Raw genomic sequence first — 21,891 nt, 5'->3', positions numbered from 1 at the left:
TGAAGGACTGCTCCCCACTTTGCCCACCTGGTCAGAACGAGGCAGCCCTTTCTCCCTGGAACCATCCATCAGTGCCACCAACCAAGGAGGGGCTTCCCAGGGCCCTGGGCAGCTTTCTCTGGGAGGCGCCTGGCCCTGACCTAGAGCTCTGGCTTCCCCCCTGTCCCACTGTCACCAGGATGTGCCTGCTGGCTGCTGGGAGCTTTTGTGGCAGTGAGGTAGGTGGGCAGGTGGGTGGGGAACTGAGTGCAAGGAGAAGAGAGGGAAGCTGGCACCCCCAAGGGGGACTGTTGAGTAGGGAGGCAGGAGCTCACTCTGCTCACACCCTCGCTCACTGGCTTAGCTCATACATATGCTCAGAGTCACCGGGACACCTCTGCACACACTCATTCTCCCCCAAAGAGGGAAAACAACAGCTTCATTTTTATGGGGGTGAGGGAGAAACCCTGAGGAGGAGGAGGAAGAGGGGGAGACAGCTCTGGGGTAAGCGGAGACTCCCACTGCCTCTCCGGGCTGACTCTGCTGCCCTTTGCCTGGGCCCTGTGGGCTGCGCTCTGCCCACGGGGAGCTCTTTTGCAGCCAGTGCCAGCATAGAACGGTGTTGCCAGGTGGTTCTGGCCTGTTACAGGGGCTTCCAGAGCCCTGCTTCTGGCCCCACCAGAAAAGGGGAGCCTGCTCATTTACTCCAGGCACTGGACCAGGTGCCTGCTAGGTAACCCAGGTGTTGAAATTCCTGATGTCTCCCAAGATGGTGCCTTTCGGGTGCCAGCACCCTCGCTTGTGTGGCCTCTCAAGCTTATGTGGCAAGAACGCACACACAATGGCACGTCTGTCTCAGAAAGCAGCCTGCAGGCCTGAGAAAACTGCAGGGGGTCATACCCTTCCATATCTTCTAGATATTTCTAGAAAGGAGATGAGGAAGCCAACTTCTACGTCTGTCGTGGTGCCTGTAGCTCGGTCATGGCAAAGTCCTAGAATCAGCACATTACATATACTGTAAGTTCCTAGGATCAGCATTGAATTTAGATTTCTGTGAGGTATTTGGCTACAGCAAAGTGTAAAACAACAGCCAGAGAGACCAGCGGACATGTAAGTTCCCTTCCAACTGACGTGTATTATTATTGTCTCCACACAAGAGTCTCTTAACCTGTTTGTTTCAAGCAATATTTGATACAAAGACATTCTAACACAATGGCACATGATCAAATTCCATGCTTCTCTTGGAATTTTTACCAGTAGAATTTGACCGTAGACAAGAGTATTTTGAAAAGCTAACCCAGGGCCTTGGACTGATGAAAATGAAGGAGCTGGGGGTCAGGTGCCAGCCTGCACCACCCCAGAGTCAGAGAGCTCTGTCTAAACGTAGAACAGAAACTGCCACTGAGTTCTGCGCCTCTGGGGGCCTGATTCTGCTAAAGGTAGAAAAACGAACTCACCAAGGCCCCCTGCACCGTGGGAGCCTGGCAGAGAGCCCCACCAGAGTAGCTGTCACGGGGGCTGGGGGCTGTGGTGTGGGGGTGGCAGGTCGGCCTCGTCAAGGATTTATGGAGTGCCACGGGTGTGCCAGATGCCAGCAGCCTGCAAGCCAGCACGGCCCCAGCATCTGGCTTCCGAAGGCGGCTATCAGGGTCACCTGCCTCCTGACTAATGAAGGACAATCCAGGATCAGCCACCACTGAGCCCGGGAACACAGCCCGCTCCTCCACTTGAAGGGATCGCTGGACACCACGCAAGTTCTCCAGTGGGGCTTGTGCCCAGAGGACAGTGCAGCAGGGTCCCTGAGCTCCAGGGAGGGGGCAGCAGGCAGCAGGTCTGCTGCCCTGGGACAGAGCAAAGTTGCAGTGTCCTAATCACTCTGGCAGCGCCCAGGTGGCCAGGGACCAGGTTTATCTGGCAGGTTTGAATCTGTACAGAACAGTGGGCAGCGCCTGACCCTTCGGAGGGGTCCTGCAGAGACGGTGGTCAGTGATAACAGAGCCACCCCAGAAGTCTAAAGACCCCTAGCCTGGTTTTTATACTTGCCTTCTCGGCCTCCCCGTAAACACTGGTGCCGAGAAAGTGACTTGGCAATTTTTGTTTCTCCGGAAGGTCTGGGGGAGCCCGTGGCTGTCACGGCGAGCACAGCGGTGGCCGTGACGGTGGATGAGAAGACAGCCATCGCCGCAGGTAGGAGCTGCCCTCTGTGCCCTGACGCCAGGAGGTTGTGAGCCAGTGTCAAAGACAAGCCCCACTGTAAGAGCAGGAGGCCCTGCGTGTGGTCTGCAGGGCCCACGTGCAACTCTAAGTTTTCCCAGGCGGGGCTGAGGAGGAGAGTGTGCGTTTGTTTATAAGAATGTTTTGTTTGTAAGGCCTGAGGCCTAAAAGAATCTTTGACCTGAGTAGAAGGAAGCCCAGAGAGGTTAAGACATCTGCTCAAGGCCACACAGCCCAGACCTCCTTTCTAAGGGTAGGAGGTCTGGTAGGGTCCTTTCTGCATCTCTCCTCCATCGGCTTGGGCGCTGGGGCCCACTGAAGAGAGAACGGGGCTCGTGATTCAAACCCAAAGGCTAGAGCTCAAGACATCTGTTCCATATGTGCTAGTGATGCTGCCCGCCCCCACCCTCTCACCCTCCCCAGGTACATTCTCTCTTAGCCCTCAGGGTGATCCAAGGAGCCCATTTTGGGGGGCCCCGTTTGACACATGAAGGAACTGAGATGCAGGAAAGTGATTTGCTCAAACCCCTGCAGCTAGAATTTGAACTGCAGTCTCCTCTCTTTAAGGCCCAAATTCACTACCTTGCTTTGGAATTTACACAAATGTGATGACAGTGGGGCCTGACTGGCAGCTTCTCCGAGCTTCTCGCCTGGGGCCTGTGTGCCTGGCCCTGTGGGGGGCCTCCTCCACCTGTTTGCAGCTTCCATGCCTCAGACCCACTATGATCTCAAAAGTTGTTTGATCTAGTGGGCTCTAAAGCCTGAGCCATCAACGTCCCCCACGTCTGTCTGGCTTCCTTGCCGCTCGCCAGGTGAAGGTGGAGCTGGGGTGAGCGGGAGTGGCCAGTCAGGCAGGATCTGTGCATCTTCTCTCACCAGGTGGAACTGCAGGCAAAGGGGGTGGGGCAAGTGGGCTGGAGTCAAGCAGAAGTCCTCTGACTCTGTCTTCCTGCCTCAGGGAGGGCCCAGGGCTGTCCTGAGCCAGGGCCAGGGCTGCTTTCCACCCTAGGGCCAGAGGAGCAAGAGAAAGAGCCTGGGTCTCACGTGGCTCAGCGCCCTGGTTAAGAAGCGCTGGCATCTCTGGCAGTCTGCAGGAAGCACCTCCACAGCCATCGGAAGGGCCCCTGGCATCTGCACTGCCTTTCATCCTTAGTCCATAGTGTGCTAATCTGAGGCCCATTTCTAGGCCAAAATTTCACCCCAAGCTTGTCTCCCTAGAGAATGTTCTACGTGCCTGTTCAGCTCCCTCTGTGACTCAGGCCTTCCCAACTCCTGTACATCTGAAAGTCCACGAAAGAGAAGAGACACAGGGTCAGGTTGCCGGCTGTGCTCTCCTGTGCTCTCCAATTATTTGATATCATTTTTAACTCAGAGCGGAATTAGAGCCGTGAGGGGTTGCCATAGAAACTGTGTCCTGGTGCCTCTGGTTTAACTCACTGCAGACAATCGTTCTGATGCTCTGGGGTGCAGAGATGTGATAGGGAAAGGATGAGGCACTGCAGACCTTATACCTTAATTTGGGGGGAGAGTCTCCTTTTGCAATTATTTTTTCTTGGCTGCTGGCTCAGCCTCTCTGAGCCTGGGGCAGAGTGGGGCCTGTAACTGAAGGTAGCTTGTTTGCTGTCCTGGCAATTTCATCCCTTGAGAAGTGGTGGCACCATGTGATGTGGGCTCATGACTGATGGGTGCGCTGCACGTGTGATGTTTGGGCACCGAGCAAAGGGAGAAGGAAGGGGAAGGCACTGGGCCCAGTGACAGGACCCAGTTCTGTGCCAGGCAGGTGTGGGTGCGACAGCAAGTCTCCGACAGACAAATGAATGAATGAATGAATGAGGATGGGAACATGGTCATCTCTTAAGCAGGTGATTTACCAACAGCTGATATAAAATTTCTAGACAGCTACCTTTTTGATAGGATCCATTTTCAGTTCTGCATGTCCTGCAGGCCTGGCTGGCCAGGTGTGGCCAAGCATAATGGCATAGCTCGCCCTAAGCCCTGTGCTGGGCCTGCTGTCTGGAGCAGCAGGAAGGCTCCGCTCCCTTGCCTCCAGACCCATGCGTACGCGAGAGCCGCAACCTGAAGGTTGTTTCCCTGTGTTACCCAGAACTGTGCCAGTTGATGAGAGCTCTGTCCCTGCTTCCATGGAGGGTCTTTGGGAAGTGGTATCTCAAGTTTGCTGTCACTGTTAGGGACACAGGGGAGCAGCCCCAAGTGCCTCACCCCCTAGGAAAGCTGGGCCACCCAGTTCTGCCAGGACTTCAACTCAACTCGAAGAGTGGGGACCTTGATGGCTCCCTTATCCCGGGGCTTTCTCCTGGCTTGCTGGGCTATTATCCAGCAGAACACTCCTGGGAAGGAGAAAATTCCTTCTTGTTTCTCTCTCTCTCTCTCTCTCTTTTTAATATTTATTGATTTGTGCATACAAGAACTGGGGTACAGGCCAGAGGTGTGGGGTTGAGAGGATTCACCAGAGACAGAGTGGGGCACAGAACAGGCAGATTGACTGAAATATACTGCTGAGGGGAGCAGCGGGTGAGTCAGGTCTGCTGCGCCATGTGGGTTGCTCCCTGACTGAGGATGGAATTCATCCTGCAGAGGCTGTGGACAGCTTCATAGCATGGCGTCTTAACCTCTTGTGCCACCAGGGGGTTAAGAAGACTAATGGTCAGCAAGAGGCTGACCCAGCCCTGGAGGTGGGTTACCAAGTTTGGGAGGCCTTGCTGTGTTGCTCATTTCCTCTTCTGCCCTCAGTCCCAGCTGCCCCCTTCCATAATTCTGACTCCCCACTGCTGGGCCCTTAACAGGGAACATATTTGTAAGTCCGGGGTGTTGTTTGCCTGTCCCTAAAGTCATCTGAAACCCAGGATGGCAACAAGTTATTCGGGCTCCTCCATGTCCTCAAACCCTGCCGAACTCAGCGAGGCTGGTAAAACCTAGTCTGCAGAATTCTCCCTTGCACTGCTCTGAGTTACAGTGAGGTGAGGCCTCGGGCAGATGGGCCTACCCCTCAAGGGCATCTACCCTTGGCTGCCAGGCCGATGAGCTCCCACAGGACCCAGAGAAGTGCCGGGTCTCCAGATCACCCTCTTTACCCCCACAGCACATTGTTGCCCCGTGAAACATCGATCCCGCAGGCTAGTGCGTGGAGAGCTGGCTGCAGCTACAGACGTCAGGCCTTAGCCCTCCGCGCTGCGGCCCCCACCGCCCTCCCCTCCGGCCCCAGCAGGGCCTCGGCAGGCTTCTCGTCTGTCTCTGGAGCTCGGAGCTCAGGGGGAAGTCCAGCAGCACTCTGGGCAGCTGCCCAGGTTGATGAGGAGGCAGGAAGTGACTGTAGCTCCCACATCCCTGCCTGCCCAAGGAAACCAGGAAATACATAGGAAAATACAGTCTTTATTGGTCTTCTGAAACAACAAACCAGAAATATAATTTTGCCTTTAAAAATCTTCTGTCTCAGGCTGCTGAAGGTGCCACCATGGACAAGGCCCGCCCCTACCCCTTTCCCTTTAGAAAATCCCCAGATCTGGCTTCAGCCCACAAGCCAAGAAAACTGTGCCCCAGCCTTGGGGCAGAAGACAGCGTGGGGGGCGTGTTAGCAGCCTGACAAGCAGCCTGTGGGGGCTCCCTCCGTGCCTCCCCTGCATCCAGCCCTCCTCACCGTTCACCTCTCTGTGAGGTGGAAGGGCTAAGGGGTGCACGATGAGGGGGACCTGCCCTGTTCCTCTGCAAACCCTTGTTCTCAATGTTCTGGGTTTTCTTCGAGCCGGAAACCAGCCCTCTGAGAGCCATGGGAAAGCCGGTGTCCAGCAGAGGGAGGCCTAGTACTCACCGGACATCAGACTCACGAGGGGGGACAGACCTAGAAAAGGAGACTAGTGATTCCTAAAGCCCTGCACAACTTTCTTCTCCCCTGCCACCCCCACAGCCCTGCCAGCAGACACTTCTGCCCCTTTGGTGTAGGTTACAGATAAAGAACAGACGGGACCTCTGGCCCAGGCTCAGGTTCGGACCCAATCCAGGTGCAATTGAAAGTTCTGAGCAGAATGGGGCTGCTGGGGTCTGCTGGCAGGCTGGGAGCTCCCATGAGGGCCCCCACACTCTGCGCTGCGACTCACTTCCCCAGAATGCCACCAGTCACAGAGCATGAGCCAGTCCCCTCCCCGGGGTCATGGGCCCAGAGGTGCTGAGGATGGAGGGGTGAGAGTACAGAGCATGACTCTCGGGCTGCAGGCTGCAGGAGTGAATGGGTGTGTGCCCCACGGGCCTGGCAGTGACGGCATATTTAGGCAGCCCAGTGGTATGTGGCTGGGCTCTGGGAGGCTGCCATTCACACATGCTGCAGCTTCAAGGCCACTGGGCCCGTGTCCCTGGAAAACCCAGCAGGTTAGGTGTGAGAGGGTTACCATGGTGACGGGCAGTCTCATCCTGCAGCACCACTTTGGCCCACTTTAGAGGATCTCAGAGGAATCCTTGTGGTATTAGTTTGGGCTTCTCCCCCCTGTTGACTTGAGAAGATTCCAGTAAGCAAGTAAAAGTTTCTGTGGTCTGAGGGCTAGAGATTCGAGGGGAGACATGACTCTGCTCCCAAGTTCCCAGTTCCCATGACCTCTGTCTCCATGTGATACTGTGTGTGTGTGTGTGTGTGTGTGTGTGTGTGACTTTTTTCAATGAGATGGTGCTGGTGATGCTCTGAGCTTGTGAGAGTGAATTAGTGAGCCCAGGAGCAGTGTGGCTGGGTGGTCTAGAGCAGATACAGGGGCTGGATGCCTCGGCCACGGAGCTCTATCCTCACAGCGCGGTGTTAGGGCTGGGGCCAGATGACAGGGTTGGTGTGATTGCACGTTAGTACCAGCAATTGAAAGCTGAACCCAACTTCCACCCTAAAGGAATTTAAGAATTTCTTCCTGGCTTAGAAGAGTCCCAGAAATAGCCACCTGGCCCCCATATCACTTCCTCCCTCCCCACCCCCTAATTGCCGATGAGGAAGGGGTGAGTAAGAGGAAGGAGGGTCACCCAGCTGCGACAACGTCCACAGCAGGTGGCCAACAGGGGGATGCTGCGTCCAGAAGCCTCCACTTGCATACACACCCTTTCTTCCCCATGACCAGAGGCTTAGGGGGCTCCCCCAAATGTCCCAAAAATTTGATGACCCAGAAAGGAGCAGCAGCAGCAGCATAGTGGAGGCTTCCGAGGAGACTTGGAAGTTCATGGAGACAGCTGCCCTGTGGCCTGCTTGCTGGAGGGCTGCAGAGGAAGTAGCATTGCGGGGCTGGGATGAAGGGCGGGGCCAGCCTTGTGGAAGCCACCCCTTCCGTGCTCTCCCTGCCCTGCCTACCTGGGCCAGGAGGGACTGGGCTTTCATGCTACAGAGGAGATCTGCTTCTGCTCTTCATGCTCGCCCTCCGGGTCCCCCATCAGGGGCTGGCGCTTTTTGAGCTCCCGGTGGTACTTGGCCATGAGGGAAGCGTAGATGCAGCCGTAGGCGGCGGCCACCACCATCATGATGCAGACAATGCCGCAGACCACGCCCGCGATGATCACGGTGCCGATGGCCCGCCGCACGCTCACCGGCCGGTACCGCTGCTTCTGGGGGCAGGCTGTGCTGGGCTCTGGCTCGGGCTCGGCCCCGGGCTTGGGCTTAGCGGGTTCTGGACTGGCCTTGGTGCAGGGTGGCCCAGGAATATCCAGCCCAGCCGAGCTATTCTCCTCCTCCAGCTGGGAGCAGTAGTTGAACATCTCCATGGGGACCACGCGCATGTCCTTCCCCCTCAGCTCCTTGGGCAGGGTGCAGGCAAGCTGGTCCAGGCGGCCCCCTACATCCAGGGAAGGAAAAAAGGAGGGACTGAGCAGGCATCCAACACCTGAACTCCTCTCCCCATCCCCAGGTCCCCGAAAGGAAGGGCCAGAATGACTAGCTTCTAACAGCAATGCGGTCAGCCCTGGAATCCCATCAGTAGGAGATCGGAAGAGGGAAACTAGCAAGTCTGGATCCTGGCGCCATGGGAGGAGATGACCAGAGAGCAGGCCATCTAATCCATGCCGAAGCCACGTGAAAGGAATATGCTCATTATCCGTTGTGTAGAAAGCACACGGCCATTCCAGTGAAGACTGCCTTCTCCAGAGCCAGACTGCCCGCGGGAGGAGACAGTGGTAGCAGGTGCGGGCGCTAGAGAAGGGGCAGTGCAGAGAGAGCCGAGGGCCCTGCCCGTCCAGTCCTGCTCGCTTCCCCGGAGCCTGCCTGCTCATCGGCCTGTCTGCAAACCCAGGGCGCTATTCGCGACTCAGGGCTCTTCCCTCTCACAGAAAGGACAGAAATCAAAAGCCATTGCTGCAGCCACCACTCCTCCATGCAGGACCTTTGGTTCCCCAAGAGCATCTCCCAGGATCAGGGAGGACACAGCCAGGGAGGAATGCTGGCTGTCCTTTTCCTTTTTAAGAAGACCTCCAGTGATGCCCCCTCAGCACCCCAAACACAGCATCTTTAACTGCAGAGGCAACTTGGGAGGGGTCCCTGAGGCCCATGAGGCATAGAAGGGGGACAGGGCTATTGAGGGGTGTGGGCAGTGATGGTGAAGCCAGACTGGACTGGGATGGGATGCAGATACGAGCACAGTGCACAGGGTTGGAGGGAATGAAGGAAAAGAAGCTGCCTGGACATCCCCTAGGAAGTGAAAGTTCAGCTTTCAGTGGAACCTAAACGCAGCCCAAGACTCCCGGTCAGTAGACGAGGCCTCCAGCCACTGTCACTGCCAATCCCCTCTCCCAGCCCAGCTGCCTCCATCTCCTCCAACAATAGACCTCAGTCTCTTCCCAGGAAGCTGATGAAAGCATCCTGGAACTTTTTTTAAGGAGTACAAGGTTGAAAACAACTCTATTATTGAAAAGTTCCCAAAACATGCATGCCTATGCCTTGCCCTTTTGTTCCTGGTGACTGTGAAAGAACAAGGCCATTTTCTAACACTGACCTGGATCTGCAGGTACTCGGCTTAGAGGCCCCCTGAGTTCTGAGCACCTGAGACCCACAGCAAATCTTACACCCGGTGACATGTCCAGGGCCACCTTTGTGTCCACAGGAGCTGGGTGTGCTGATGCAGACAAAGTCTTCCCGCTCCAAAGGCCTGAGGTTGAGTCCTGCCTGTCTTATCTTCTGCAAATTATTTGACTTATTTAATTACTTATGAGTCTTAGTTTTCTTAGGTATCAAATAAGAACAGCTATCTCAATTGGCTGCTATGAGATTAAAATAGATAATGTACTTGAAACAATAGTTATAAACTGGAACTCTGCAAGTATTAATTATTATTTCCTTACTTATAAGAATGGGAGACATTATCAGTGACTCATGTTTTATGGCACTTTATAGTTTATAAAATCTTCTTCATTAACTAACGCATGAAAATATCATGCAAATAATTGAGATTGTGACTAGATGTAGAATGAAAGGAATAAAATTAATGATAAGCATTAGCATTATTTTCACAGAGCTTTGAATGATTCATTCATTCAGAAGACATTCATTGAGCATCCATTTCATGCTGGGCACCAAACTGTGTCTTAGTAAGCCCACTTAATACTGTGACTGCTACTAGCGAATGAACAAATAAGTTTTATTGAGGACTTACTGTATGCTGAGTGCTTTTCAAGACACTTTACGTGCATTACTGGTTAATCCTCAGAATGATCCTATGAGGTGGATATTCTTATTCACCCCATTTAACAATGATGAGGAGGGTCCTCACAAAGAAGTCAATCAACTTTCTCAAGCTCACACAGCTGTAATGGGCAGGGCCACGAATCAGACCCACATCTGGCACTTTCACCACTATGCTAGCTTTGCCAGGATAGAACTCTCCCTGTTTAAAAAATGGGGCAAAGTGGGGGAGAGAAAGTAAAACCAAAACCATTTGGCTCCTTATTAAAAGTTTTAATAACAATACCTCTTGGGAAAGGATGTTGGGATCATCCTCAAAATGCCTATTTGGTTTTATCTGTGAATTTAAATCATATTCCCACTCCTGGAACTGTTGAATATTTAAGAGAATCACAGTATTAGTAAGAAGGGTGGATTTCTCCCTACTTCCAATGCTGAGGGTTTCCCAAAAGAGTACAAAGTGGGATGCACAAAAAATTGTGCTGTGTCTTCGAGTTCCCTCATGAACCCTACCAAAGTGAGATCAAGTTACAGTGAGTCAGTCTAAAAGAGAAAAGAGGTAGAAAGCAGGGCTGAAGACACAGAGGCAATAGGAGAGCAATACCAGAGGGGAAAAGTAGCACCCCATCACTGCCCTGCTGATCATTTGGAGGCAGGCCTGGGCCTGGTGGAGAGGAAGGGCCACCCCCGTCTGTCCGCTGACCTCAGCCCTGACTCAACGCCCAGCCTCCAGAATATGTGCTGAACCAGAGTGATCCTCCCAATTCCTCAGGTCCAGGAAGGACCAGACGTACTCACCTCGGTAGGAGAACCACTCCATCCAGTGCTTGAACTCACGCAGGTTACAGTCACACTCCCAGGGATTGTCCCCCACCTGCAGCAGCTGCAAGCTTGCTAGGGGTTCAAATGTCAGCCGGTCCAGGTTCTGCAGGCGGTTAGAACGAAGTGATAGGGAACGTAGAGCTGGAAGTCCATCGAAAAGGCCAGGGGGCAGCTGGGCTAGGCCGTTGATGGACAGGTCCAAGTGGCGCAGCAGGGGTGAGTGTTGCAGCAGGTCCCTGTCCAGGGTCCTGATGCTGTTATTGCGCAGCTGTAGCTCTGTCAGATTTGTCAGATCCCCAAAAATGGAGCTGGGCAGCTGGTCCAGGAAGTTGTTGGATAGGTCCAACCGCTGCAGGCTGGACAGGTTGGCGAAAGCCCAGCTTGGCAGGGCAGTCAGCTTATTGTTCAAGAGCAAGAGAGTTCGGGTGGCAGCAGGCAAGTCTGGCGGCACACTGGTGAGGCCTAAGCCACTGCAGTCCACCTCCAGGCTGCGGCTGTCACATTTACAGGAGAAAGGACAGGCAGGGAGGGCCTCCACGGCATACAGAGTGATCCAGCAGGTGATCCCTGGAGAGCGGGGGGAGGCAGAAAGGTAGGAAGAGAACGCCAGGGTTAACACCTGCTGCTTCTATCCCCTCCTTTCTAGTTCATGTCGTAACAGCCTCTTGGCTGGCTTCACTTCCTTTGGCATAAGCCACCACCAAGGCACAAACATTTATTGACCACATAAAAAGATATAATTAACAAATATGAAACACTTCTGTATTTATGAACATCACACAGTGTCAGCAGGGCCCCTTGCCTCGCAGCCCATCTGGCAAAGAGATCGCTTTAGTGGAATATGGCAGATTGTATTGAGGACAAGTGTTGCTGGTCTACACAGATGCCCCAGCACACAGGACCTCCCACAGTTGATCTCCTAGGGGGCTTGGGACGCTCTGACATCATGAAGTTGACAAAATAAAGGCTCCAAGGATATCAGATGTCCCATGTTCCTTTCCCATAGTCACTGCCAAAAGAAAATCACCGCACTGCTGTTTTCTACCCTCTGTCCTCTTCTCCACCTGGAGCTGCACGAGGCTGAGACATGCCGTGCATACAGGGGAGAGCACAAAAGGGCCTCCTAGGTGCTATCAGATTGCATGAGCCCTGCATCCAAGATGGGGCCAGTAACTGAGTGTGGGGACCAAGAGCCCAGGCCCACCCCAGAGGCCACAGTGGGGCTCATGAGGACAATATGCACAGTTATTCCATTTCCACATCGAAAAGCAGCTGGGCATGAGCCACTGCAAAGCAGGAGACCAAGACATGGTCCATAGTTATTCCCATTCTAAAGCCATCCACATCCTGAGCCTGGACTCCTTCTCCTGAGGGCTGCAGGGCAGCATTTCTGCAGGACAGGACCTCGCAGCATTCCTTTCCTCATCCATGTTTTGCCCAGGATCTCTCTGAGCAGCCAGCACAGGGCCCAGTCTTCAGAAGGGCTGGGAGAAGCATCCCCCAGAGGACATTCATAACAGAGCCGTTCATCCCACTGTCCAGCAGCAATCCTAAGAGTGCTCAAATCCTCCTTAACTGTCTCTGAAGTATCAGAGAACCTGCTCACTGGGGAGGGGAAAAGAAGTGAGCATGGGACACTTCATCCCCAGCAAGTCAGCCCTTCAACCCAGAGGAACGACCACAGCTGGGGAAGGGCTGACGCTCAGCCAGGCCCGCCTGGTGCCTCCCAGGGACACCGGTGCCCGAGACCCTCTGGGTGATATCTGGTTATCTGATGTCCCCAAGGGCAGAACTGGAAGGAACAGGATGGGGCGCTACCCTTCCCCACAACTGGCGGATCAATGACAGAGAGAGACACCTGATCCTTTTTGTTCTCAAGGGGAAATGAGCTCAAGCACGGCCCGAAAGCCCAGAGAGACCCCCAGCCCCCTGGGGTCCCCTGCTGCCACCTCTGCCCTCTCCTCTGAGCCCATGTACCACCAGGGGGTCCTGACCCACGACCCTCTCCTCCTCATTGATTTGAAAATCAATGTTCTTCAGATTTCACTTCCCCTACAAAAAAAAATTCAACCCATCAGTTTCCCTCTCAAAATGATCAACGTAACTAGAAGCCCCCCAGAAGAGGAAGTGACAGGAAAACAAGAGAAAAGCATTTTCAAAAGAGTAACCCTCTGCCTCCCTGCCCCCTCCTCCCGAGAAATTGAGGGTGGAAGAAAAGCTCTGGTGACAAGGAAACATAGTCCTGTATTGCAAGGTGTTGAGTGATTCTAGAATGAGGTTGAAAGGGGATCTGAGTTGCTCTGGGATCAGCCACTCTCTTGCGGTGAATAATTCAGGCTGCTGATGTTGTGGGGCAGCTGCAGGACAGCGGCCACGCAGGGGAGAAGCCAGGCCAAATGGTGTCCCTCGCTGGAGACCATTTCTTGCCTCACCTCGTAGCCCCAGGCAAACCATTCCTCTTTGACCTTTTCCTTTTATCTCAAATAAAGAGAATTCTTGGCACTTTTTTCACCTGACCACTTCCAAAATGTCCCTGTGAGAAATGGGGGGCCTCCGCTTCCTCACAAGCAAAAGGAGGGGTTAGATGGGGTGCTTAAGGTCGCTTCCAGCATTGCATCCCGGGAGCCCCTAGGTCCCTGCATTTCAGGGTTGAGAAAAAGGAAACAGGACATTCCAGGGTCACCCAGCCAGTGCTGGAGGCAGAACAGGAGGGCAGCTCACGATTAGAGCGACAGGCTGAGACGTATAGGTGGGGGTGCTGAGGGGTCACACAGGCAAGAGGGAGACACACCCTGTCGTGGCCTGCATGAACCACTGACATTCTCAGCCGTGGCTTTCTCTGGCTCCCGGATGCAGGCACCACAGGAAGGGCTGTAGCGAGTAAGCCTGTTCCCCTGCTCCCCGCACCCAGGCAGTGGGCGTCCTAGGTATGCATCTCAGACCTCCCTGCAGCCCGGAATGCAGCCCGCACACCAGGCCACCCCAGCCACCCAGCCCCCTTACTCACAGGAGATCTGCCGCCACTGCATGGCCCTCTGCTCGGGGCCGCTTCCGGGGGCCAGCATGCTGACTGCCGCGGCTCCCAAGGCCCTGCACCTCTGGGGAGAGACGAACCCCTTGGCGTGTGCTCCCTGTCAGTCCTGAGAGAGAGAGAGCGAGAGAGCGAGAGAGAGAGAGAGAGAGAGAGAGAGAGAGAGAGAGAGAGAGAGAGAGAGAGAGAGAGAGAACACTGAGGCAAAGCAGGCGTTCGAGGCCCTGCTCCAGCCCGGGGTTAAGGAGAGGACCCGGTGTCTCTTTACACTCAGCCTTTTCCCTCCCCAGTTCTCGGCTATGATTCCCCGGGGCAGGGGGGAGAAGAGGCATGAGGGTCAGAGGCCAGGAAACTTCAGCCTCCCATGGGTGATTGGGGGTGGCGTGGAGAGGCCATGGGGCTCTCCTGGGAGCCTTCGGGCCTGGGGCGCAGGCCCAAGCTCTGCGCTGTGGATGCAGGAAGCCCCTGCAGTGACCTCGCCGGTGGCCCCAACCCCTCTGGCCTCTCCTGGCCTCTGCCCCTCGCCTCCCGGTTTGCTGGTGTCTAAAATGCTTTCCGAGCGCCGCATCGCCTCTGTTTCTGGGCTTTTCCGTGGCACGGGTGGGAAGGCAGGAGGAGGCCGCATGCTCTTACCATGGCCCCCCGGGAGGCAGAGGCCGGCCCTCCGCAGAGTCAGGCAGCGGGTGGGGTGTGGCGCCTGGCCCGCTGTCGCTGCCGGGTGGCCTCCTGCTTCTCCTCCACCTTTACCATGGAGGTGAGCTGCAGCGCCCCGTCTTCCGCCCGCCGGTCTATAATAAGACTCATCAGCTCAGGGGTTCCTGCTGCAGCAGCTGCTCAGGCAGAAGACAGGGACACAGACGAGGGTAAGATTCCAGAGCAGGAGGGCGGGGAGCAGGCCAGGAGGTGCGGAGAGCACATTTCTCTTCCAGAGGGGACAAGAGAACCCGTCTTGCTTCAATCCAGTGACTCATAGGCAGGACAGAGTGCCCCCTCTGAGGGTCCCCCACTTTCTGCCAGATAGGGCCGAGAGCCCTTTGACGGAGACCACAGCCTCCACTCTCCAACCCCAGGCTCGGCTCAGGGGGCGGGGTGGAGGGGGGGAGCAGAGCAGGAGGGACTGATGTGGTTGTCACCGCAGCTGGCATAGGCCAGGTAAGGAATGGGAAGGGGCGGGGTGGGGAGAGAGCAAGGACTCTAGCAACAGCCCAGCCCCCCCCCACCACCCCCAAAGGACACAGTCCTCCCAGCCCCTCCTGCTTCCAAAGGGCACATTCCTTTCAACCCACTGGCTCCCAAAGGGCACATTCCTTGAACCCCCTCCTGCTCCCAAAGGGCACGTTCCTCTCAACCCACCTGCTCCCAAAGGGCACGGTCCTCCCGCCCACTGCTCCTGGCTGCCCCTGAATGTTTGACCTTCCTGGGTTTCCAGATTCATCCCTGGGTAATTCCTGGTTGCAGCCTCCCCTCTCCCCCTCCCACAGCCTGTTTAATTCTGGGAGCCCGGGGAGCCAATGGCAGCAAGAAGCCTGCAATTGAGGAGGTGGAAGGAGCTGCTGCACTCAGCTCTGACAGCTCGGCCTCGGGGAAGCGGGTTTCCCTCAGGCGTCTCGGGTCCTGCTGCAGCACAGTCCGCATGTCCTGCAGCTTCTCTCCCCCAAGGGCAGCAGCTCTGGAGCCAGGAGCCTCTGTCTGAGCCCTGAGTGGCCTCTCCTCTCCCTTGACCTCCACCTTGGGAGGGATCCATGTCATCAAGGCCTGGCAGGGGCTGGCAGCGTGGGTCACAGCAACAGGGCACAGATGGGGGCTGTGGGGAGCGGCCCGTCCCCAGCTGCCTTTCGGATGGACCCCCCCCCTCCCTAGGCTGAGAGTAGGAGAGACACTTGAGCAGCTCAGAGGCCCCTCCAGCTGCTCTCCCCGGACCAGGCCCCAGCAGGCTCAAATAGGTCATAGAGGGCCCTGCCCAGCCACTCCCTGGCTGGGTGACCCTGTAAACTCTCTGGGCCTGAAGTTTCTCATCTCAGAAGTAATGACCGTAATAGTTACTGGGTGGAATTTCTGTGAAGATCAGCCTAAGGGATAATATCTGCTATATTAAGCATCACCTTAGAGGGTAACTCAGGTGCGTGCTCCTAGCCACGAGCCCCTGGCAGAGGCGAGAAAACCCCAGCCCCTTCCTCTGCGGGCGGGGTCTCAGCTTGCAGCACCTCGAAGGAGCATCTGTCTCCTGGTCCAGCAACCTCACACCCAGCTGGTCCTTGCGCCCAAGCACTGTGTTCCTGTGCCTGTGCAGGCCTGTGGAGCCACTCATGTTGCCCCTGCCGGGCACGCACACGCACACAGCTGCACAGGCCTCATCACACATGAGGTTGCCACCCTCGGCCCCCTCCAGCCCTGACCCTCAGAACATCTCGCTCCAGCAAGAACCTTCAGTGCCAGGGCTCACAGCACCCACACAAATTAGACAGGTCAGCAGCCTCTCAAGCACCGCACTGCCCAAGGTTACACAGTAGGCCAGGCCTTCAGAGCCAGATGCTCGTCCACTCCCTGGCGACTGTCACTCAACAGAGCCCTGTAGGAGACACCTATGTGTGCACCGAGAGGGGTGCTTGGAGCTCCCAACACTGCACGTGGTGCAAACACACACCCACAGAGAGCCGTGCAGCGAGGCACGTGCTAACACACACACACATACGTGCGCACACGCACGCCTGCTGGCAGCCCTCCAGCTCCTTCCTCAGATGCCAGCACTCAGGCAGCAGGCTGGGCCGCCAGCGGTTCCCGCGTGCTCCCAGCGCAAGTGTACGGGGCACCTCCAGCCTAGAAGTCGGGTCTAGAGAAAACCCTCAGGGGCCCCTAACCCAGGACATTTTCTGTGCAGAGGGCTGCAGACTCCACGCCCTGCTCCCACTTGTCCTGGCTTCCTGTCTGGAAGCTGGAGGGAGAGTCCCACTCACCCGAGCCTGGTTCCCACCTGAGGTTCCTCTTCGAGCAGGCTCCTCTTTGCCACCCCAACCATCCGGGCCCCAGTGTCACCCCTAGTAATGAAGCCAGCGGGTGACCATCAAGCCCCAATTAGTCAGACGGTGGCCTTGGGAGGAGGTCCTGATGGCCCAAACCGGCAGGGAATGGGCATTACCTTAGAAACAAGCCAGGCAGGTCGCCAAAACACAGACCCATACATCGTCTGAGAGGCGGCGGGCACTGCTCACCCTGGATCTCTGGATGGGTGAAGCACCAGCCGCACCCCAGGTCCGGGTAGAGAGTCTGCCCCCTGCAGAGCTGCCTGCCTCCTCGGACACCGCAGCAGCGACCCTCAGGGAGATGACAGGCGTAAACCCTTGGCCTTCTGCCCACCTGCACCCCCCCACCCAGGGACCCCTTCCTGCCCCCGGAAGTATCTAGCCTCATTAGGAAAGGGGTGACCTACATTAGGAAGCTCAGAGAGCAGCTGCTGCAGCAGGCGCTGGCCGGCTGCTGGAATAAATTAACACAGTCTGGGAGGGAAGTCCCCACCCAGGGTGGAGAATGGGGAACAGAAAAAGAGTTGGGGGTGGGAGATCCTGATCTCTAGTCCCATGCCTGTGCTTACTGGACCTACTCTTGATCTTCACGGGACTTTTGGTCCCAGTACCAGAGACAGAGACTCCAGAGAGAAGGGGCCTGCCCCAGAGGGGTCCCTGGGCTGCCGCCTCTGGCTCTGCTGAAGACCAGGGATGGAAGGTGGAGCCAGGGAGCCAAAAGAAGTCATATTCTTGAGGCACACTTCGCCCCCCAGAACCCCATATATGGGCTTTGTGCTCTAGCTTCCCGCTACTCAAAGTGTATTCCCTGGACCAGCAGCATGGGCCTTATCTGAGAACTTCCTAAAAACTCAGAGTCTCTGGCCCAACCCCAGGCTGATGATCAGAATCTGTGTTTTAATTCATATGCATATTCAAGTTTGTGAAGCCCTGGGCTACTCACTTCTTTCCCAGAAGAACTGGCTTCTCCCAGACAGGGACAAAGGCCACCCAGGAGGCCATGCTGGTCTGTCTCTGGAGGCCAGGCACCAGCTAGGTTGTGGCAGAGCCTGGGGGCTCAGGGGAGGCGGGTAGTGACAGTAGCACCTCCTTCAAGAAGCCTCTGTGTGAGGAGAAACGATTCCCACAGTCCCAGACACCTGCACAGTGGAACTCTTGGTCCTCCTAACAGCTCTCCTAGGATGATATAATTGTGAACACCATTTTGCAGATGCGGGAAACTGAGGCACAGAACTCTAGCAGGTCACCTCAAATTAGGCAATGGAAGAGAACAGCCTTGTGCCCCAGCAGTCTGGTGACACAGCTAGTAACTCAGTGGCCTTAACAGGCTCCGAGTACCATGTACTGACTTGCAGAGGCTGCTGGTTGAGAGAGAAAGAGGCAGCAAAAGGGAGATGCAGCCCTTTTTGTATGGCACTTTACAGGATGCTCCATGTCCACTGTCTCACGGAGCTGAAGAGACAGGTGCTCTCACCCCTCCTACTGCAGAGACCAGACAGGGCCCCTCCCCGCCTCCCGTCTTTCCAGTATCATCACAGATGCAGTGAGGAAAAGTGTCTGGGCCAGATCTTATCAGAGGATTGGAGTGGGCTTTCTAGAAACCTTGGGGTTGGGGGGAGTTGGGTGCTGAGGTGAGAAGGGTGGGCTGGGAGCTCCGGGGAAGCCGGGGGTGGGGAGGTAGTGATGGAACAGGAGGCGAGCAGGAGGAGCAGAAGGTTCCACGTGCTCCTGCCGAGCTGAGTGGGTGCAGCATCCCCTGGAGACTTGGGGGGTGGGAGCTGCTTCCCGCTGGAGCGCCCGCCTCAGAGCCCCCCCAGGAGCAGCTCCCGTTCCCTCAAGGGGCACCTGGCCCTGGCCTCCTCGCACTTCTGTCCCTTCCAGTTCTCCAGAGACAAAGGTCAGTCCTCCCAGCAGGGTTGGTGCAGCCACCACAAGCCTGGGGACCAGCCTCGCTCTGAGGTTTCTATCATGTTCACCCTCCCGAGTCAAGGCCAGCTAGGACCCCCTGTGCCTCCACCTGGGGGTTCCTGACTCCTAGGACATTGTATTCACCCAGCCTGGGGCTCCTCCCTAGTAGGTCCTCTTAGTCAAGGGTCCCTCACTCAGGCCAGCTCTGTCCCCCTCAGCCTGGAGGACTCACAGAACTTAGAAATGAAAAGGGCCTTTTCATACCTTTTCGTTTCCTCTGTACCCCTATCATTCTGCAGAGGCAAAGGCCACAGGGGGGTGAGAAACAGGGCCAGGATTGGTGCTGTCCCCCCAGGAGGGCTGAGCAGGACTTAGGAGGGTCATCTGAGGGCCCCGTGTGTGGGGAGGGCCTGGAGAGGGTGGGGTGGGTCAGAACTGCTGTCCAGGCTGGGTTTTCCGGCTGCCACCACCTGTCTGGCTTCGGGCTTTTCCAGGAAACAGTCTAGATCCCCTTCCCCGCCCGTCACCCCCAGAGCACACACTGTCTAGGCCGCGCGGAAGCAGCTTTTCAAATCCCTATATTTGTACTTGGAACAGGCAAACCCTCCTGGTTCATTTTAAACTGCATACCCCGTTCTCACCCCCTGCTTCCCGCGCTCTGCTTTCCTTGTCAGATATTCCCAGTCCCAAACAGGCCCTCTGAGAAGTGGAAGAGAAAAGCCCCCCGAGTCAGTCCTCATGAGAGGGGAGCTTCTCTCTGCAATGAATGAGCCCTGCGTCACCCCAAAGGCCGGGATCTGAACGGCGGGCTGTGGACTTTCAGGGACCGAGGCGGCCCTGTCTGGGCTGGAGGGATGGAGGCCCTATGATAGAACAGCCTTGCTCAATGCCCTCCCTCCTCCTCCAGACACCCCACCGTCACATAAGCCCCCCTCTTCTTGCTGCCCACTCCGCCCAAGGCCGCCCTGCCATCGCCTCTCTCTCGGTCTTGGTTCCTGGAAAATGGGAGCAAGATTTGCTCTTCTGGGCCCCAGACAAAGCTTCTAGCCAAGCCCCAAAGAAAACAGATCGGTTGCTTAAGAAACCTCTCTCCTTCTCCCGCCACCCCCAGGATGGTTTTCCTGGCCTTCCTCTTTTGGCAACACCAGAGACGGTGCCAGTGGGGAAGTGGGATGGGAAGAGTCGAGCGTTTCTTGGCGGCAGGAAGCTGCTGCGGGTTTCCCTCCTGGCTGGACTTCCCCCGCCCCGTCTCCACGTGCTCCCTGCCCGCCCCTCCCCCCCGCCGATGGAGTTATCTAAGCTGCCAGGGTGTCGGTGCCAGTCACAGAGAGGCAATGCCCAACGCACCCTGACAGCCAGGTGCCAGCCTCACCGCCACCGGCCCTGGAGCCACAGACCGCAGGGCTCAGGGAAAATTCGGTGCAGCCGGAAGCCAGGCCTCCCTCGGTCCACCCTCTCCTGCGTTGTCAAAGTGGGCCTGCAGGCTCCTGAGAGCCCCATCCCACTCCAAGTCTGAGGTCTGTGCCCCACTGGGCCAGGAAACCGAGTAGGCCTGGCGTGGCTGTGTAACATGTACTCCCCCTAACCTGAGTCCAGACCCCCAGCCAGGGAAGGTTTCCTCACCCGTTTGTGGAGGGTTGGTGTGTATCTGGGGGGCCCCCTGAGAGAGTTTTCATATACCTGGTTCCATACCCCCACCTTGACCTCGGGCAGGCTGACGCAGGACCTCAGGGGTTCTCCCTCATCCACCCCCAGCCACGCCCCCACCAGGGAGGCTTTGCCCTCCGCGGTGTGGCCCCGTGTCCAGTGGGGAAGGGTTTCTTTGCACCCTCGTTCAAGGGCAGCAACCTGAAGGTCAGCAATCCCACACTGAGGGCGTCCTGCAAAGAGGCTGGGATCCTGTGGTCTGTTCCCATGCCTGCTACCCCCCAACCCCAGGTCCCATGCCCCCAGCACCCCGTATTCCACAGCACCCAAGTTCCTCGGGCTGCCTGTGCTGAGCCAGGCATGCGATCAGCCCAGGGCTCCTGGCTTCAGGCACTGGTTTCTGCAACACCCAGACCTGTCATCTGGCACCACCACGGCCCTCCTTCCGCCTCTCCCTGCCCAGCTGCCCCCTTCTTCCGCAGAATCCCGGGTTCTGTCCCCAACACCGTGGGGTGAGAGTTCCCTGCGTCCAGTCTCTTCGAGCTGCCCAGACGTCTGGTCCTGAGCACTTCCCCGGCTCCAGCCATTGCACCCAGACAGGAGGCAACAGCAGCTCCCTGCAGGGCAGAGACCGGGCAAGCCCCCCAGCCCCATGCCAGACCCCCAGCTGCCCACCAGCTCCCTACTCACCTTTCCTCACCTCACCAGCTCCTCAAACCAAGTCGTTCTGAGCCTGAGCCGGTCCCTGAGCTCCTGCTGGGATTCCTGGAGCCATCCAGACAGCGCTGCCAAGCAGCGCCAGTGGGCACCGCGTCCCCGATGCTGCAGGAGCGGGGACCTGGCACGCAGCACGCAGCTCGCAGCCCTGGAGAAGGAATGCCTGCCGCTGCCGCGCCGCTGCCAGGGGGCCGGGCTGCTGGGTCAACAATAAACTGAGGAGGGAAGAGGGAGGGCCGGAGGGAGCCGGGGAGGAGAGGGGCGGAAGGCGAGAGGAGGCGAGCGCGTGGCGTGCTCGAGCAGAGAGACGGAGCAGTGGAGTGACAGCTGGGGGTACATCTGTGATGCCAGCCACAGGAGCACACACAGGCGCGGCGCGCACAGGCGCGCGCACCCCCAGGCGCTCGCAGTCGGGAGGGCAGCGCTCACCCTGCCAATGCTCACATTTCGGTGGGAAAAGGCGCCTTTGGATTCACTGCTCCAACGCCAGGCAGAGGAAGGCTCCTTGATCTTGCACCTCCATCTTCCTTCCCAGTGCTTCTCGCAGCCCTCCCTGCCCCGCTGGCCGCACCTCTTCTGTCTCTCTCCCTTCCCTTTGGGGAAAGAGGAGCGGGATCCAGAGGACAGGGAGGGCCCCCAGGAAGCTGGGTTTGTGTCCTCTTCAGAGATATGCAGGCAGCGTCTCCTACCCTGCCTGCGGAGGAGAAACAACCCCTTCCCTCTGTCAAAGGGTGATTCACTGCAGAGGGGACATTGGGAGGGTGCTTAGACCGCCAGGGGGTCCTATAGAAAGGGACCCTGAGGCGCACAAAGCCAGTGTTGTACTTGGCCTCTCAGGCCACTGAGCCTCCATGACCCCATGAGGAGGGGGCAATGCAGAGCAGCAGGCTGACAGCCTGGGGCCT

The 21,891-nt window shown here is 56.9% G+C and overlaps 2 protein-coding genes across 2 annotated transcripts in view; one reads left to right on the top strand and one right to left on the bottom strand.

Moving 5' to 3' along the window:
- CACNA2D4 (calcium voltage-gated channel auxiliary subunit alpha2delta 4) overlaps positions 1 to 21,891 on the top strand; it is an 83,965-nt gene that overhangs the window by 39,390 nt on the left and 22,684 nt on the right. Inside the window, exon 26 of the mRNA XM_037513275.2 lies at positions 2,089 to 2,166. Coding sequence (XP_037369172.2) covers positions 2,089 to 2,166 — 78 coding nt within the window. The remainder of the gene's footprint in view (positions 1 to 2,088; positions 2,167 to 21,891) is intronic.
- On the bottom strand, positions 5,574 to 21,101 carry LRTM2 (leucine rich repeats and transmembrane domains 2). Its single transcript, XM_037514606.2, has 5 exons — positions 20,960 to 21,101; positions 14,328 to 14,524; positions 13,671 to 13,803; positions 10,640 to 11,230; positions 5,574 to 8,003 (listed from the first exon to the last, which is right to left on the bottom strand). Exons 3-5 carry the CDS (start codon positions 13,726 to 13,728, stop codon positions 7,549 to 7,551), a joined length of 1,104 nt encoding a protein of 367 aa, XP_037370503.1. The 5' UTR covers positions 13,729 to 13,803; positions 14,328 to 14,524; positions 20,960 to 21,101; the 3' UTR covers positions 5,574 to 7,548.

Source organism: Talpa occidentalis, unplaced genomic scaffold, assembly GCF_014898055.3.
Source record: "Talpa occidentalis isolate TD23 unplaced genomic scaffold, MPIMG_talOcc4v2.1 talOcc4.16, whole genome shotgun sequence".
In the NCBI taxonomy this organism is placed as follows: domain Eukaryota; kingdom Metazoa; phylum Chordata; class Mammalia; order Eulipotyphla; family Talpidae; genus Talpa; species Talpa occidentalis.
Note: the sequence above shows the minus strand (reverse complement) of the source record. Positions and strands in the feature narration are given on the sequence as shown.